The sequence below is a fragment of the Engystomops pustulosus genome, chromosome 4, assembly GCF_040894005.1.
Source record: "Engystomops pustulosus chromosome 4, aEngPut4.maternal, whole genome shotgun sequence".
Taxonomy (NCBI): Eukaryota; Metazoa; Chordata; class Amphibia; order Anura; family Leptodactylidae; genus Engystomops; species Engystomops pustulosus.
The window spans coordinates 88,112,987-88,130,592 of record NC_092414.1 but is presented as its reverse complement, the minus strand read 5'-3'; the positions used below and the strand labels follow the sequence as shown (position 1 = coordinate 88,130,592).

Here is a 17,606-nt window from a genome sequence, read left to right as displayed (position 1 = left end):
CAGGGATCTCTCTATTATGACTGCAATCACTGTACAGCAAGACACAGTCTGAAAACTGGGATGTCCCACTGGATCCGGGACGGTTGGGAGGTATGCATACGCTCATACGCCCTCAAGATACATTGATATGAAATATATAGATATTTCAGTGTATCTTCATATCTAGGTTTATATTACAACCATCTTCTGAGCATTCTCTTTTTATGGGTTGTAATTGCAAATTTAAATGCTAGTCTATTTAGAGCATAAAACATTATACCTTATAAAAAATGTAATATGCTGGCCCATTAGGAACACAAAATCACATACAAGAAGTAACTTCATAAATATAGCCCCATACAGAGTCCCATAAGTAACTGTATTGCATACAATTCATGTGACACATTTATTTTACAAATAATATTAAAAAGTTTATTTGTTGAAATGAATAATGTCTTTATACAATCTGCATTTCATATATTTGTTCTTTACATGCCGCATACCAGAAGAAAGTGTTAAAGAACCAAAAGATTCTGTCTAGCCTTCACAATGAATTATAAATATTTTAATTTAATATTATATAGTTTTTCATGTCTTATGTTCCAAATAATATTTAGAATATAGAAACATGTATGAGGAAGTAAATACCATTAAAGTTCATTGGTAAAACAAGATACTACAGCTTTTTATTCCTTAAATTTAGGTTTTATTATTTGAATACTGAACAGTGGACATATATTACATAGGGTGTAAAAACTACTAGGACAACAGAAAAATCAGAAACCTACTGGTTAACACTAAACTTATACAACAATTACATGTAAGTCAATGTTATGTCAGTGGTTCATAATGATGAAGATTTAGTGAAATTTAGACCAGAAAATTGTGATGAAGGAATTGCATGAAAACATATGGGAATTTAATGGAAGCTGAGAATTTTGTGTACTGTAAATGTTTTCAAATGGTCTTGTGTTCACCAGATATAATTAGACTCAGGGGGGGCATTTCTGTCTTCAGTTCTTTTTGGTGAAGGTGTATGGTGCCTGTTTTTGGTGCCGGTTGGCTTCATGCCATTCATAAGGTTGGCTCCATATCCTAAAGAAAAACCAAAAACCTTTAAGAGAACACAAACCTGATAAAAAACAAACATTTGCCTATATTTATAATTAACATTTTTTCTCATGCATTTGTAAGGCAATATTGATATAAAAGCAAATTTAACTGTTCCCTGGCCACCCTTTGACTTTTGACGTTAGGTGTGGCAGGCCTTGAATCTTCACCAATGTCTTTTGCCAATGCTTCAGTTTTCTACTCCTCGTGTACAGATCACAGGAGCTGGACGGTTTCACTTGTCATTGCTGGGTCTGACAGAGTTATCTCATAAAAGTCATTTATAAAGCCATCTGGTTTACCTAGTTATGTCCTTTCTGAAGAATACTGTTTTTTGTAATACTTTGTGACCAGTCTTCTAATAATTTTTTGTTCTTTGACTGTTATTATTATTTGTCTTTTAGGCTGATAATCTCACATTTAGTTTGACATTTTTTTCAATTGTACAAATTGCTTGACCTGCTTGTTGCAGTATCTATGCTATTTTTGTATTGCCATCCATTTTTCCTACTTTTATAACTTACTATAATATTTCTAATTTACTTTTTTTGCTTTCTCATTTTTTCCCTATTTTCAGGTGACATTTTTTTTCAAATTATAGCTATCTCTGTACTCTTTGTTTTAAATTAATTCTACTAGATTTTTTTATTGTTTTCTTATTTTTACTGGGAAATGCCTTAACTCTTCTAATTATAAAAAAACTAACTGGAGTTACATTATCTAGTAGCTGTGCCAATCTGTGGAGAGCAGATGGATATCTAATTGAAACAATAAATCATGGGATCCAAAGTATAATCATATTCTATCCACAAACTCTTTAGCCTCTAAAATATTTCTTAACATTCTTGTCTCCCTGTCTTTAGAGGGATTTGCTGATGTGGATCTGTCCGGGAATCTTCATTATCTGTCACCAATAAAAATCAAACTATACATTTCTTTTTTTTAATACAAAAAAGGATCAGCTTAAAAATACACTTTGTCCCTTGTTTGGGGCATATATACAAAGTATTGTTATTTCCATTTTGTTTTTATATACTACACCCTCTCCCTTCTTTATCATGAAACGTTTCATATTCAACAGAATTGCAAAACTTCATAGAAAAATCTGATATTGTTGAAGGGTTTCCATAAGGGTAGCCTAGAGAAGCTAGAGATTCTCTATGAGCCACGTGAAGGACCACGGAAGAAGGAATACAAAACTCATCATTTGTTGATTTGAGGGAGCCCTGGTCTAACAAGTCTGATATTAGGGACATTCTTTTGGTGTACCACAGACTAGGTGGGGTATACTGAGTGGCAGCACTTGAAGCTTTTATCACTAGTGGGCAATTTATCTAAAAAGCTTGAGAAACACTACATTGAATGTCTTATTTATTAATAATTAGTGCATGTAGACATAGGTAAAGAAAACATAGGGTGCAAATGTTCAAGCATAAGCTATAAACCGGGACGCAGTACTACATTTGAAGATTTTCAGTTTTCCTAGAGCAGATGACTGAGCAGATGACTTTTCTAGCAGTGGAACTCAAACTTTTCCCCAGCAAAGTTCCCTTTCTGGCTGTTTTAAAGTAGAGACCTTGTTATACTTTTCCTGTGTGTATATTATGACTCCAGTGCCATCTCACTATTTGTTCAGCATACTTACGGATTTGGTAAATAGTTCTGCACAAGACATGAATACATAGGCACCAACTTGTTTTAGGTTCAGTCACACTTCATAATACTACCTATCATTATCCGCCAGCATCATCAGTTTAAAAGCTTGCATTGGAAAGAAGCCAAAACTTCTCTGCCAGTTTAAACTTCTGTGGTGGTCTGGTCCCTTCTTACGCTAAACTCATGGAGGTAAAAAGGAGATAACTCTTGGTTATTTTGAATGACACTGGGAAATGGCAATTCAGTCATTGAGGGCTTTGAATGACGCTGGAAAACTCAGTGAAATATGTAAATACATTTTCCAGGATAGTATAAGGAATAGGCTGCTTATTTTAGCTAGTGGAAAATTCAGTCAGTGAGAGTTTATGATGCAAGGTCTCCGTGTAAGGAGACGGTCGCCCTTGCAGTGTTTTTTTATTGTTTACAAAATGCAATAAATCATATAAACTACGGGGACCTGTCCTGACTTGATGACTTTGTTTTTCTAAAAAGAAAATCAAAACATGACATGAAAACATGAATACAGTCTACAAAGACTATATTAACATATACTTACTTGTGGTCTATGTGTGAGGTCTGTATATTTTGTGCCAAAAAGTGGTATTGGATCCCATTAGAGGAAAGAAGGGAAACTTTTTATTTAAAGAGCTTTTCTTCCCTCCTTCTCAAAGATTTGATCCCTTGGTTTGCACAAGACACATTGGGCAAATTTAATAATAGTGTTTTCACTGGCTAAGATTAGGAGACACTGGGGCACATGTATCATAAGTCTAGCTTTGTCTGTCTGTTTTTAGGGACTTTTCTTGGTTTTTCTGCTTGTCAGATGTATCATAGCGGTTTTTCCTAATTGATACACATGGAATTTAGTCTTTAATGAATGTGCGACTTTTTAAAGGAAAGCTACCATCATGGATATACCTATTAAGGTAGATCCGATGGCAGGTTAATCTAATGTAGAGTAGGATAGCCCTTTTTATGGCTAATACTTTAGACCCCATAACTTTTCTAATCTTTTATTACCCAAATATGCACATTTCTGAAAGCGTCTACTGGAGCATGGAGTAGCTGGAGCTGAATCTATAAGGTGCCCCAGTAGCCTCTTTTGATCCTCTTACCATCTTCAGTGCACAGATCCTCGTAGCTGAGAGCACTCGTTTGCGATGCTGGAGTTCCGTGTGTGCGCAGTAGCTCCTGCCTCAAAGCCAAGACCGCACAGCCACTAGCTCTGCATAGATAGTCTATACAGAGCGTGGACAAGTTTGCACAGCTCCTCGTAGTTGCGCGCTGAAGATATCTTGGTAGGAGGATCAAAAGAGGCTACTGGGGCCTCTTTCAGAAATTTGCATACTAGGGTAATAGAAGATTATAAAAGTTACAGGGCTCTAAAGAATTAGCCATAAAAAGGGCTATTCTACTTTACATTAGATGAACCTGCCACCTGATCTACCTTAATAGGTAGATCCGTGATGTTAGGTTTGCTTTAAAACAAAAGTTGCAAAAAGTCTCCAAAAGTCGCAATGAGTTCTAAGCTAATTTCTACGCCTGATAAGGGGCATCTTTATATTTGCGCACTTTCACATCTTGATACAGGTAATAACTCAGGAAACAATGCAGGAAACTAGACAATGGCAAACTTTGTAGAGAGACCAATGTGCAAAAGCACCATGCTAAGCCTCAAAAATTAAAGAAAAGGCAAGAAAAAATATTGTACATGTACCCCACTGTCTTAGGCTACATTCACACTACCGTATGGGGGATGTATATACGGCCGACGTATATACGGCCGATATACATCCCCCATAGACGGCAATGGGCGCACGGCGCCCTACGGGAGAGGTTCGGTGCAGCACACGTGCGGCACCGTACCGCTCCGTACCCTGGACAAACATAGGACATGTCCTATCTTTCTCCGTTGTATGGCGCCGTGCGCCATAACTTCCTATGGAGAGGGGCGGTGGCGAGCTGCGCTTACCTCCTCCTCCTCTCCCCATGCACTGCCGTTGCCCGCTACGGTACGGTACGGGCGGGCAACGGTAGTGTGAATATAGCCTTACACTGAAATCTACGAAATTAGCACACTAGACAAGGTTTACTACATCATACTACTGCTTTAGATTTACCAAAAAGTGTCTTAGTTTAAGAACAGGTGGTCAGTGGCCAGATGATGCGGACAGGTTTAAGAGACTAATGATGCAAGCCATGTGTTGACTCTGTAAAGAGCTGTTTAACACTGTTAGGGCAAAGGCTACAGTCACAACCCATTCTTATGAATACATTCAGTGTATACATATGTGCTGAATATACCCATGGATACATAATGTCAGACTTAGGCAAAAAGTATACGTAGAAAACAGAAAACATGCTTCTTCCTGCGGAGAGTTGTATTTGCACAACAGAGGCCATAATAGCCTATGGGATGGGTGCAACAATACTGCATCCACCCCAGGTCTACAAAATGCTCTGAGAGGTTTCTAGTTGGGTAACTGTCCATATAAGGAGCCATTACATCACTGGGGAAACACCCCGAAACACCACAATATTTGTTCCTCCTGAGAGGGGTTGGAAACAGACAACATTTACAACTGTTTGAGCAGTCCTAGCCCTCCATGGAAGGGACATGTATCAGGAGTTTCAGCACTAACAGTGAGATCTGGTAATGGGGTCCTTGACTGATTCTATCTTCTCTTCCTGATCAGTTTTCTCGCCGACTTGTGTCAATTGATTTTGCAAATGTAATAATTATATCGACAAAAGGAATTTTACATAAAAATATATAATATTTAATTGTTTTATACAGTATGGTGATAAACTTATAAAAATATAAAAATTATGAGCAGAAGGAGGCGCCCCTCCCATATCCCTGTCTCTAAGCCCAGTTATGAGGCTAGGGTCATAAACAAGCACCTCACAGAAACCAGACCCCTATCATAAAACCCAATGACAATGCATGTTGGCAGGGGTTGTTGTGGGGTTGCTAAACATATCCATTACAGAGGTCATAAAAAGGTCAAGGTCAACCTACTTTCAATACATGTCAAAGAAAAATCCACAAGAAAATATATCTTCATAAAAAGATTTTGATGCAAAAAAGTCTTACAACACTTGGTCATAAAAGAACATTTGCATACACCAAGCCTTCCTCATGTCATCATAGGGAGGGGGGGTGAGGGGGAACCCTTTTATGATACCGTAGCAGTGTTACTGTATGAAATTGTAATTCTGTGAGAATCCCTAGGTCAGTGGTGCCAGAGGCGGCACTCTGAGCCCTTTCTGTGGGCACCCAGGCCATCACCCCAGAATGAAGTTCACCAGAAAGAACTCAAAGAATCTGCCTGCAGAACCTTCCTACATTGATCGTCCTTTCAACTGTGTTGGTGTCCTTGGGAGGCTGAAGGCTTGAAAGTTGTAAATGAACAAGGAGAAATACTAGAAATTATTGCTGCTTAAAGTGCTGCGCTGGCACTTTGCAATAAATAAGTGGATTTTGGTTGAAGTTTGGGCACTCAGGCTCTAAAAGGTTCGCCATCACTGCCCTAGGTGATGGATTTATTGTTTATTTCTGCTTCCCCCAGGCACCAAACTTATATTGTCACATTATGTACTTAGTTCTGTCTTTATCCGTTTTGTTTTACAAAATTGTTAATTTTTGTATTGTATGTACATGTCTGTGTATTTTATTTTACATTTTTATGATAAACCCTTTCTTTGTATGCACTGTCCTTTTATTTAATTAAAATATCATTTAATAAGAGATTTCTTTTGTTCTGATGATACCATAACCTCTAAAGAACTGTGACATCTGTGTAGGCATTATCCTTGGTCCGTGATATACAACTGAGAAAACTATGATTTTTATGTTGTTATTGTTTTTGTTTGTGTGAACATGGTCCTAGGTTGCTAGTTATTTAGGAGTTTATAGCACCACACCCTTATCTCCTACTTCAGTCTTCTCTGGTCCAGCAATGGTTAACTGTGGTAACTGACAAAGCTCTGCTCTAGTCAGCTTGGTTCAGGGAGTCCTGGTATTTCATAAGTTATCTTATCTTATCAGTTTACCGGCCTGCTCCTTACTTGTGAGGAATACTCTGCTTTTGTATTTCTAGCATTTCAAACTTGGCTATTGTTCAGACCACTCTTCTATGGTGATTTCTGTACTGCTTAGATATCTCTGTTGTGACCTGGACAGTTGAAAGCTGTTTGTTTGTTCTTGTTTTGTTTTCTGTCGTAGGGAGGGAACGACGCCCAGTTACTGACCACTGTTAAGGCTGAACCCAGTGAGTAGGCAGTTTGGGGGGCTCAGTTTTAGGGCTCACTGCCCTTGTCCAGTAATTACAATTTAATATATTGATTACTAAACCTAGTAGATTCTATAGTGTATTCTGGCATTGTGTATATGTATATATATATATATACACTCACCGGCCACTTTATTAGGTACACCATGCTAGTAACGGGTTGGACCCCCTTTTGCCTTCAGAACTGCCTCAATTCTTCGTGGCATAGATTCAACAAGGTGCTCAGAGATTTTGGTCCATATTGACATGATGGCATCACACAGTTGCCTCAGATTTGTCGGCTGCACATCCATGATGCGAATCTCCCGTTCCACCACATCCCAAAGATGCTCTATTGGATTGAGATCTGGTGACTGTGGAGGCCATTTGAGTACAGTGAACTCATTGTCATGTTCAAAAAACCAGTCTGAGATGATTCCAGCTTTATGACATGGCGCATTATCCTGCTGAAAGTAGCCATCAGATGTTGGGTACATTGCGGTCATAAAGGGATGGACATGGTCTGCAACAATACTCAGGTAGGCTGTTGCGTTGCAACGATGCTCAATTGGTACCAAGGGGCCCAAAGAGTGCCAAGAAAATATTCCCCACACCATGACACCACCACCACCAGCCTGAACCGTTGATACAAGGCAGGATGGATCCATGCTTTCATGTTGTTGACGCCAAATTCTGACCCTACCATCCGAATGTCGCAGCAGAAATCGAGACTCATCAGACCAGGCAACGTTTTTCTAATCTTCTACTGTCCAATTTCGATGAGCTTGTGCAAATTGTAGCCTCAGTTTCCTGTTCTTAGCTGAAAGGAATGGCACCCGGTGTGGTCTTCTGCTGCTGAAGCCCATCTGCCTCAAAGTTCGACGTACTGTGCGTTCAGAGATGCTCTTCTGCCTACCTTGGTTGTAACCGGTGGCGATTTGAGTCACTGTTGCCTTTCTATCAGCTCGAACCAGTCTGCCCATTCTCCTCTGACCTCTGGCATCAAGAAGGCATTTCCGCCCACAGAACTGCCGCTCACTGGATGTTTTTTCTTTTTCGGACCATTCTCTGTAAACCCTAGAGATGGTTGTGCGTGAAAATCCCAGCAGATCAGCAGTTTCTGAAATACTCAGACCAGCCCTTCTGGCACCAACAACCATGCCACGTTAAAAGGCACTCAAATCACCTTTCTTCCCCATACTGATGCTCGGCTTGAACTGCAGGAGATTGTCTTGACCATGTCTACATGCCTAAATGCACTGAGTTGCCGCCATGTGATTGGCTGATTAGAAATTAAGTGTTAACGAGCAGTTGGACAGGTGTAGCTAATAAAGTGGCCGGTGAGTGTATATATATATATATATATATATATATATATATATATATATATATATAGCCCTGGGCAAAACTAAAAGAGTGGGGCCCCAAAATAAAACTATTTCATGAACAGTCACATTTAGTCCTGCACAATAATAACACTTTGTAGTTTACAAATAGTAGTATGGTAAGGCAATGTGCAATATGGGACTGTAGGAGGATTTTATAGGCGATAGACAGATGATAGGTAGATTGATGATAGAAGATAAATATGAAAGATTACATAGATTTATAGATAGGTAAAGCTCCAGTTTTGCTTAAAGGGGTTGTTTGCTTAAAAAATGTTAATGCTTCTAAAGGAAGGATTACGGCAACATAACTATTATAAGTTTTGTACGCAAAATTTTCACAGGTGCATTTGAGGGTCATGTATCATGCCTTGTGCAAAAGTTTTTATGCAGGAGGTTGTGGACTCCCTTTAAATCCTATAGAAATATAACAACTGTGGATTGTTACAGATAGCATACATACATAACTTACAAAATATTTCTCAGTTTTTATAGACCATGATAGTTGAGTCACTGTGTTACACTAAAAGTCACAAACAGGCATCATCTATCAGGGATGATTATACTTACTTTTGTTACAGTATCTACCATTCCAGCCTTCCTTGCACTGGCATTTGTTGGGTTCAATGCAGGTTCCATGTGAACCACATGAAGGTTCACAAACAGCTGCTCACAAATGAAACAAGATTAAAACTACAGGTATGAACATTTATTAACAATAAAGCTAAATACAAATACAGTTGGTACAGTTGCGGTATCAAAATATGGGTCTTATCCATTAATGGGGACAGGTAGTATGTAAAGTTCATCCAACCAACAAAAAAAAAAGACAACCGGCACCACTAAATTCAAATGTCACACAGCAGTGAACATACGGTCCAAGAGAGGGGGTTGTGGGCAGGCGTATATACAGTCCCAACCCCGGTGCTCACGGAATGCAGCATACACCAGAGATCCAGCGTAGAGAAGAAGCTGAGCCGTGAATTATTCCCTGCAATAAAGTGAATCTTGTCCCTGTCACCGGTGAGTGTCGCTTACTTCTTCTCTCCACTGGATCTCGTATGTAAAGTTCAAGCTTCTATTCTGATATTATGAAAGTGATACATACAATGAATATCACTCATTAATCTGGAGCACATAAGGAGATGTTTAGATTTTAGAATTAAATTGCTGACAAATGTACCACCAATAGAACACAACTTATGTTGATAACAAGAGTGCCCATTTTATTTTGTCTTTCCATTTTCCGCTCTGAACTCAAAAATTCATAACTTTTTTATTCTTCTGTGTACAGAGCTTTACGTGGAATTGTTTTCTGCGTAACAAGTAAATCTACCATCAAAAAATCAAGCATGCTAAACCAGGGACAATTACTCATACATCCAGGCATTGTAACAAGGAGTGAAAAGACATCACTGAGGTGCTCTGGAAACACCCCACAGAAGCCTTTGGCTCATTAGCATAATTTAAAAAGTTGGTTATAGAAGGAAAGAGGCCATGGATAAAAGAAGAAGATTACCACAGTTACATTGCCAGGATTTATGAGTAAATGCCACTGGTTTATAGTAGATTAGTGATAGTAGACTTTCTTTATAAAGTGTCAATCCAGGCAATGTATAAAATGGTACATCATATAAACAATTCTAGCATTCTATGTTATTCAGGTTTGTAAATAAGTATTATAAGAAAGCTTACGTTTTGAGCATAAATCTCCTTGGTAGCCTTTGGAACATTTGCACTTGTTCTTTCCACTGCATTTTCCTCCGTTTCGGCAAGGCTGCTGACATTTACCTTTGGAAACCCACAAAGACACATACCCCTGTTACATTGTGATACACAACTAGCATAATATTACAATTTAGCATTTTCAACTCAATTTAAAATAGTATTATACAATAGCATGTAAATAATAAAGAAAAGCATTGAAATATAGGAAATACTAGGCTTAACACTTATAAATATGTGCCTGGCAGACGTTGAATATCTTGTATACCGTATACAGTTGTGTTTTTCAACATCTGAATTAGCCAAATAGTTGAGCCCACTATCTTAGAAGTGCACCCAAGTTGAAACCACAAGTTTACATACACATACATAGAAAGATAAATATGAATGTTTTTTTTTCACTCTGGAATAAAATCTGAAAAAAACCTTACCCGTTTTAGGTCAGTGAGGATTACCAAAATTATTTGTATATGCCAAATACCAGAATAGCGATAATGGCATTTTTATGACTTTCTGCTAAGTTAAATGTTTACATACATTTTAGTAGTAACTGTTACCATTGCCCGTAAACTGTGTAACTTTGGTCAAACATTTTGGATATCCTTCTACAAGCTTCACACAATAGTTGGCTGTGCTGGTGTACTGGGCAAGTCCACAATTCTCTCCCTGATATATTGGCTGATTTCTTTAAACTTCCCCATGATATTACACAAAGAAGCAGTGTGTTGCAGGGGTGCCTTCAAATACATCCACAGGTTTGTCCCTAATTAAAGGGGTTTAATCCCCTAGTTATGTTTACACAATAAAGATAATTTTTAACCTCCTTATTTTACAATTTTACTCAGTTTTATTGATGTTTTAGCACCTATAACTCAATGATTGTCATTGTAAAAGAGTGTGGGCAGGGACTCTTTAAGAAGACGCTTCATGATTCCTCTATTGCTATGAGATGTTGTGTTTATCTACACTTTTATTTAGCATCTGAATATTCTACTAGTATCTGACACATAAAAAAGAGAGAAGAAACAGAACAGAGATAAGAGATGATGAGATCCATGAGATGGATATAAAACACAATGGGGCACATTTACTTACCCGGTCCTGTTGCGATCCCCGCTGTATGTTGTCCAACAATCATGGACTCTGGCACGATTCACTAAGATCATGCGCCTGGTTTCCTGCATGTGTTGCTTCCCCGCTCAGTTCCACCAGAGTTCACCTTCTTCTTCCTGGTGCATGTAAGTGAATTGTCGTGCGACACAATTTAAATGTTAAATCCCGCGCTCAGTCCGAATCCGTCAGATCGTCCGGCGGCCCGCCCTTTCGATATCTGTCACATGAAAGCTGGTGCCAGTGCGCCTAAATCTGATCGTGTGCAACACAATTCCCTTCTAAATGCCGGTCCCGGCAGGGCGATCCCCGAAAAGTCAGAAAACCCGACGGAAATGCGGCCGCGAGACTCACCCAAAACGTACTTTCAACTCTGCTATAAAGAATTGTCTTGGTGGGAATACGCAGAAATGTCTTAAAAATAACCTCTCATTATTCTGATTTCATGTCAGACATCGAGAAATATGCATATGTGATGTTTTATATAGTATTAGTGTATGTAAACTTTTGGTTTCCGCTTTACTGAAACACTAGAATACTGTGTTTATAAGTGTTTATAAGTAGATAACATGCCTCCATTACCATCACACCTACAAGTTACTAATAAATGCAATATCTATTCAAAAGAGCATTGGCTGGGAACTCGGATCAACCACATGGCCCAAAAAAAGTGGCATACACAATTTCAATTTATCTATCTATGTATCTATTCCTATCTCTTATTGTAGATCTATATTCAAGTTACGGTAACTAAAAAAGTGTTCTATACAAAAAATTTATTATCACAGCTGAGGTTTACTTTCAGCTTATTGGTGCAGGCTGATTGGACTATATTTGTGCATCAAACGTCAACCTGTTACAGTGGCATGTGTAAAAAGCTTTGATGCCAAACCTCTGAAAATTCTTTGATCCTTACATAAATAAAAGCAGCTTGACAGTCGCAGTGGGGGTTTCAATTTATTACATTTTAACTTAACACAGACAAAGGACACATGAATCGCAGAATTATATGTATGGGTTTTGGTCACTTACTTGTTTCACACTGATCTCCCTCATAACCTGATTGGCAGATACACTTCCCTGGATAGAAGCATGTCCCTCCGTTCCGACAAGTTGTGGTACAGTTTGCTGTATAAAGAAATGAAGTACTATTTGCTTATGGTAGATGACAAAGTGCAATCTTAATGGGGTTGAATTATAAGTACCAGTACCAATGTTACTGGTGTGGTTAAAAAAAAAAATTATGCTGTACTGTGTGTATTGTACCTTTATCACAGTTGGTTCCAAAGTACCCTGGGGGACAGATGCACAATCCTGGAGTTACACAGAGACCACCATTTAAGCAACGTGGCATGCAGAGTGCTGTGATGAAACAATGACATAAAAGACTTTAATGCATTTTAACAATGAGTATATTTCCTCCTGTGTACACAGTTATGTATTCTTCTAATAGATCACTCAGAGCCTTTCATTTAAGAAAATGGATGTGAAAACAAGGTACACATGAGAGCAAGATCAGACTACCTATAAAGTGTTTTTGTAGTCTGTAGCCATGGAAACACATAGGTTTGCAATATAATTGTATACTCAAAACTGTAAAATATTTTATTAAATGTATTTTCAATGTTTTTTCTTTTTTGTGGATTAAAAAGTAAAGATAAAATTTTAATTTCCAGACTTCTTTGCTCCCGCACTTCTTCTCCAGGATGTTGGAAGCGTGATGACATTAATGCCGGCATTCTATATATCATTAAGAAAACAGCAAAGAAATGCACGATAGCGGCTCACCAATGTGTTTTGTAAACCAAATTCATAGGTTTTATATGTGAGATCGATTTGTATCTATTCGCCACGGATGACATCAGCCCGTTGCTCACTTACATCCAAACCTAGGGCCCCGGCCGGGGTGCGCAAGCGCAGTAACAAGCAGTTATACATCATGGATAGACGGATAGACTTTCCTGTCCTGCGCTGTCGTTCGAACGCTACACCGTCTGTGTGTGGCATTCTTTTGGGGGATGTATATAAGGTGAATCTGATATGTTTGGGGCTACTTACCCCTGAGGAAGTCCTCTTGGACGACGATACGCATGGGGAGCCTCCCACCACTTCTGCTATCCTTCCCTGTATGCCAGCTCTATAGGGGTCCTGCACTACGTGCATATATAATTAGAGATGGGGTTTGCTTTGATTATTGATATGTAATATCTTTGCACCTTGTTGCATTTGGCACTCTTTCCGTACCCCTTTCTATATCACAAGACAACTTGTTGCGTATTTTGCTACATTCTACCTATGAACTATACATTTGGTGTTTACAATGGGCTCAGTGCAATAGGAGGTGTTTATAGGTTAGTGCCCCTACATAATGACTTGATTTTTACCTTCATCTTATTGCCTTTGACGTACACTGAGGGACGATTGGAGTCATTATTAGGTGACTGGCAAGTGGTGGTGTGCAGTTGACCCACACCTGGGTCACCGTCCTTGTATTTGTTGTACATTATTTATTTTAAGTGTTTTTGGATGTATGTCATTGTTTTTTGTTTGTCTTTGCATTCTAATAAAAATTTGATGAATTTGGTTTACAAAACACATTGGTGAGCCGCTATCCTGCATTTCTTTGCTGTTTTCTTAATGAATTGTGTTTATATGCACGGGCTCTTTTGGACTAATACGGCTGTGCTAACCAGTTTTACCTACCTTATATACTCGAGTATAAGCCTAGTTTTTCAGCACAAAATTGGTGCTCAAAAACCCTAACTCGGCTTATACTCGAGTCAACTAAAAACAAAGACAAAACTCACCTTTCTGACGTCACCCATAGGTCCTCTTCTGTCTGAGACAGTCTGAGACAGAAGAGGACCTATGGGGGACGTCGGAAAGATGAGTACAGTGTTATTTTTTTTCCTACTACAGGGGCTGGGCAGGCTGCATGCTACAGGGGTTGGGCAGGCTGTATGCTACAGGGGCTGGCAAACTATATACTGGGAGGCTGTAACCAATGCATTTCCCACCCTCGGCTTATACTCGAGTCAATAGGTTTTCCCAGTTTTTTGTGTTGAAATTAGGGGTCTCGGCTTATACTCGGGTCGGCTTATACTCGAGTATATACGGTATTTATATTGGCATCCTATATATGGCACAGATGGCCACAACAACATCACTGCATTGTTCACGGCGGCGCCTGGGTCACAGAAAGGGCGCAAACAGCGGTAATATTGCACTGCCTGCATTAACTGATCAGCTGTGTGGGTGTCTCAGACACACACATACCATTGATTACTATGGAGGGCCGGGATGGTAGCCCCCAGCGTGGGAGGCGATGGTGGTGGCTTAGGTCATTATCTACCACCGAGTACCAATCGTACCACCCCCGGTGTACTGTGTATACTGCAGGGGGAAGGTGCACTTTGTGTGGAAAGATGAGGGCAGACTGTAGATAGGAGAGAGCAGACATGCATCTCCGCTCCTTGATTCCTGTTACTACAGGGCAAAAGCATAAGAATGAGCATATTACATAGCCCCGCCCCTTCACCTTCTGTTTACCCTTCAGATCTTCCTGTTGACTTCTGTAGCACACTCTGGATTCATTATGGCAGAGTGCCAAAGGGATGAAGGGATAGGGGCTTAGGCAGGCAGAATGGAAAGCAACAGCAGGTAACGGCTACAATAAGGTAACAAATGTATATTACAAAAATGTAATGGCCGCATGTGACATGAGGATTGGTAAGCCCTGTGGGGGGGGCGGCAGTTCGCCAGCAGTACAGACTTGCCAACATCTGTACTACTGGCAATCAATTACAGAAAAATCTATGACATTGCCGTCTTTAAGACATTGATGTAATTGACAGATGTATTAGTTTTGTTATTTTTTTAATAAGTGGGGGCCTACCTGTATATACAAAGCTTCCAATCGTCCCGGATTCGGTGGGACAGTCCCATTTATTTTACCGCTGTCATGCCGCCCCACGCCGTCTGGTATTATCCCAGAGCAAGAGACAGAGTCCCGTCTCCTAGTCCCGGAACACCCTAGCAGTTGCAGAAACACAAGATCAAGAGCAATATGGCTGTGGCTGCAGGTCAGTGAGGTCACAGCACTTCTCCACCCCCGGGCTGGCCCCTCCCCCTTGTCTGAGCTGTGCCTCTTGTCTCCCAGTCAGAGCAGGAATCATCCCAGGGCACAGCACCAGGAGAGCAGCTGCAATGTGACCCGACCATCAACTGCAGAAACTCCTCTGCTCCTTCTGATAGTTGTGGAGGTGCAGAGAGGAGGGTGGCATCACGGCAGCACAGACAGAGGCTAGATCGCTGCCTTGTGTGATGTGCCTCCTCCCCCTTCCAGCCTGCCACTCACATCATATAGTAAGTCCAGTGTATGATAGAAGACATATATCAGGGCTTGTGTGTCAGTTTTGTGGCAAACAAGCCCTGAAATAATCACAATGTCTTGCGGTTCACCAGACATTGCAATTATTTTGCCCTTCATGCCTTCTTCACGCCAAGAGAGGATGAAGGAGATGCAGACAGCCGTGTCTGTGCCCTCTTTATATTCCACACCTATTTGATTTTAGCACATTGTAATAGATGATATGTAAAATCCCCATATACTGCCATACTGTAGTATGGCAGTATATGGCAGGATAAATCAGACAACCTAGGGTTAAAGTACCCTAGGAAGGCTGAAAAACAGTATTAAAAAAAAGTAAAAAAATAAATGAATAAAAAAACCCATAAAAATTCAGAAAACCCCCTTTCCCTAGAACCGAAAAATAAACAGTAAAAATCATAAGCATAGTAGGCATTGCCGGGTCCCAAAATGTCCGATCTATGAAAATATAATAATGCTTATTCCTGGAGTACAACTTCATAACGGAAAAAAGCATCCAAAGTCAAAAATGAAATTTTTTCGACATTTTACAAAATATAAAAGATGTAATAAAAAGTGATCAAAAGGTCATACAGTCCTATAAATGGTAGCAAAATGTCATCTCATCTCGAAAAAAATTACACGAAGGTTCCATACACTGAAGTATGAAAAAGTTATTAGCGCCAGGAGATGGCAAAATGAGGAGGTTTTAATTTTTGTAAATGTAGGAAAACATTATAAAACCTAAATAAATTTAGTATCTCACAAGAAAACGGTGCAAATGCATTTTTTTCACCAATTTCACTGAATTTGGAATTTTTCTCCCACTTCCCAGTACAGGACATGGAATATTAAATACCGTCACTATGACCGTCACTATGAGCCCTCACAAAGCTCTGTACACATAAAATATAAAAAGCTCGGAATTGAAAAATGCAAAAATTAAAAAGGGCATTAGCGACACAGGATTAAACAAATTATCTAACTCCATACCATACTAATCACATCATTCAAATGGTGCCCAGAATCAGAGTGGGCAAGTGTAGGCATTCTTGAGGGCAGTATTGCTTATGTGCATATTGCATGTAAACACATCAGGGTGCGGTCACATGTAGCGCTAGCGCAGTGATTAGAAATGCAACTCTAGCGCATGGGCGCAGGCCTTGACCCTATCTCATTTGCATTTCCAGTGAAACGCACGTGATTGCTTACCGATTGCATGTGTTTGATTGGAAACGCAAATGCAAACTGGCGAGGCAAGCCCAGGCAAGCGTTGCATTTACAAGTGGTACGTGTGACTGCACTCTGAGTCTTTCAAAGATGATGTGATTACCTTTGTAAAATCATTGTGAATAGCGGGAAGGGGGAGTGGCTATGGGTGTGGCCAATAGCATGCTCCCTCTTTTTACTTTTGAAAAGTTAGAAGGTATGGTATATATTATATCTGTCTACTGGGGGGAGTCTTCCTTCCATTACATACTATATCTACCTAACGCGGTGAGTCTGTCTGTATATACTGTATTTATCCAATAGGGCGAGTCTGTCTGTATACACTAGATGTATCTACTGGAGGAATCTGCCTGCATGTATATACTATATCTACATACTGGGGGGAGTCTGCCTGCTTGTATATACTTTATCTACCTACTGAGGGGAGTCTACTTGTATATACTATATCTAATGGAGGATTCTGCCTGCCTGTAATATGGGGCACAGTGTAGCGATGTGTAGAGTTGAGCATCTCGCCTCAGGTGGCGCACCTCCTGCTCAACGGGGGGGGGGGGGGGGGGGCAGGCAACACCGTGCTCCAACTTCCCACAGGCCGGCACTGAGCTCCCACACGCCAGACGGGACTATGTTGCAGCCCTCCATCCGGCACCTTGCTCCCCGATGCTGCTGGCACCTTATGCGCACCCCCCGCTGCCGGGCATACCGAGCTTCCGCCCCCCTGCCGGTCTGCATGGAGCTCTTCCAGTGCTTTGTCTGACACCGTGCTGC

General features: G+C 40.1%; 1 protein-coding gene across 1 annotated transcript in view; it reads right to left on the bottom strand.

The window, feature by feature from the left end:
* Positions 1 to 339: 339 nt before the first annotated feature.
* WIF1 (WNT inhibitory factor 1) overlaps positions 340 to 17,606 on the bottom strand; it is a 60,497-nt gene continuing 43,230 nt past the window's right edge. Inside the window, exons 6-10 of the mRNA XM_072146631.1 lie at positions 12,506 to 12,601; positions 12,272 to 12,367; positions 10,100 to 10,195; positions 8,975 to 9,070; positions 340 to 1,074 (exon numbers count right to left, since the gene is read on the bottom strand). Coding sequence (XP_072002732.1) covers positions 953 to 1,074; positions 8,975 to 9,070; positions 10,100 to 10,195; positions 12,272 to 12,367; positions 12,506 to 12,601 — 506 coding nt within the window. The 3' untranslated portion in view covers positions 340 to 952. The remainder of the gene's footprint in view (positions 1,075 to 8,974; positions 9,071 to 10,099; positions 10,196 to 12,271; positions 12,368 to 12,505; positions 12,602 to 17,606) is intronic.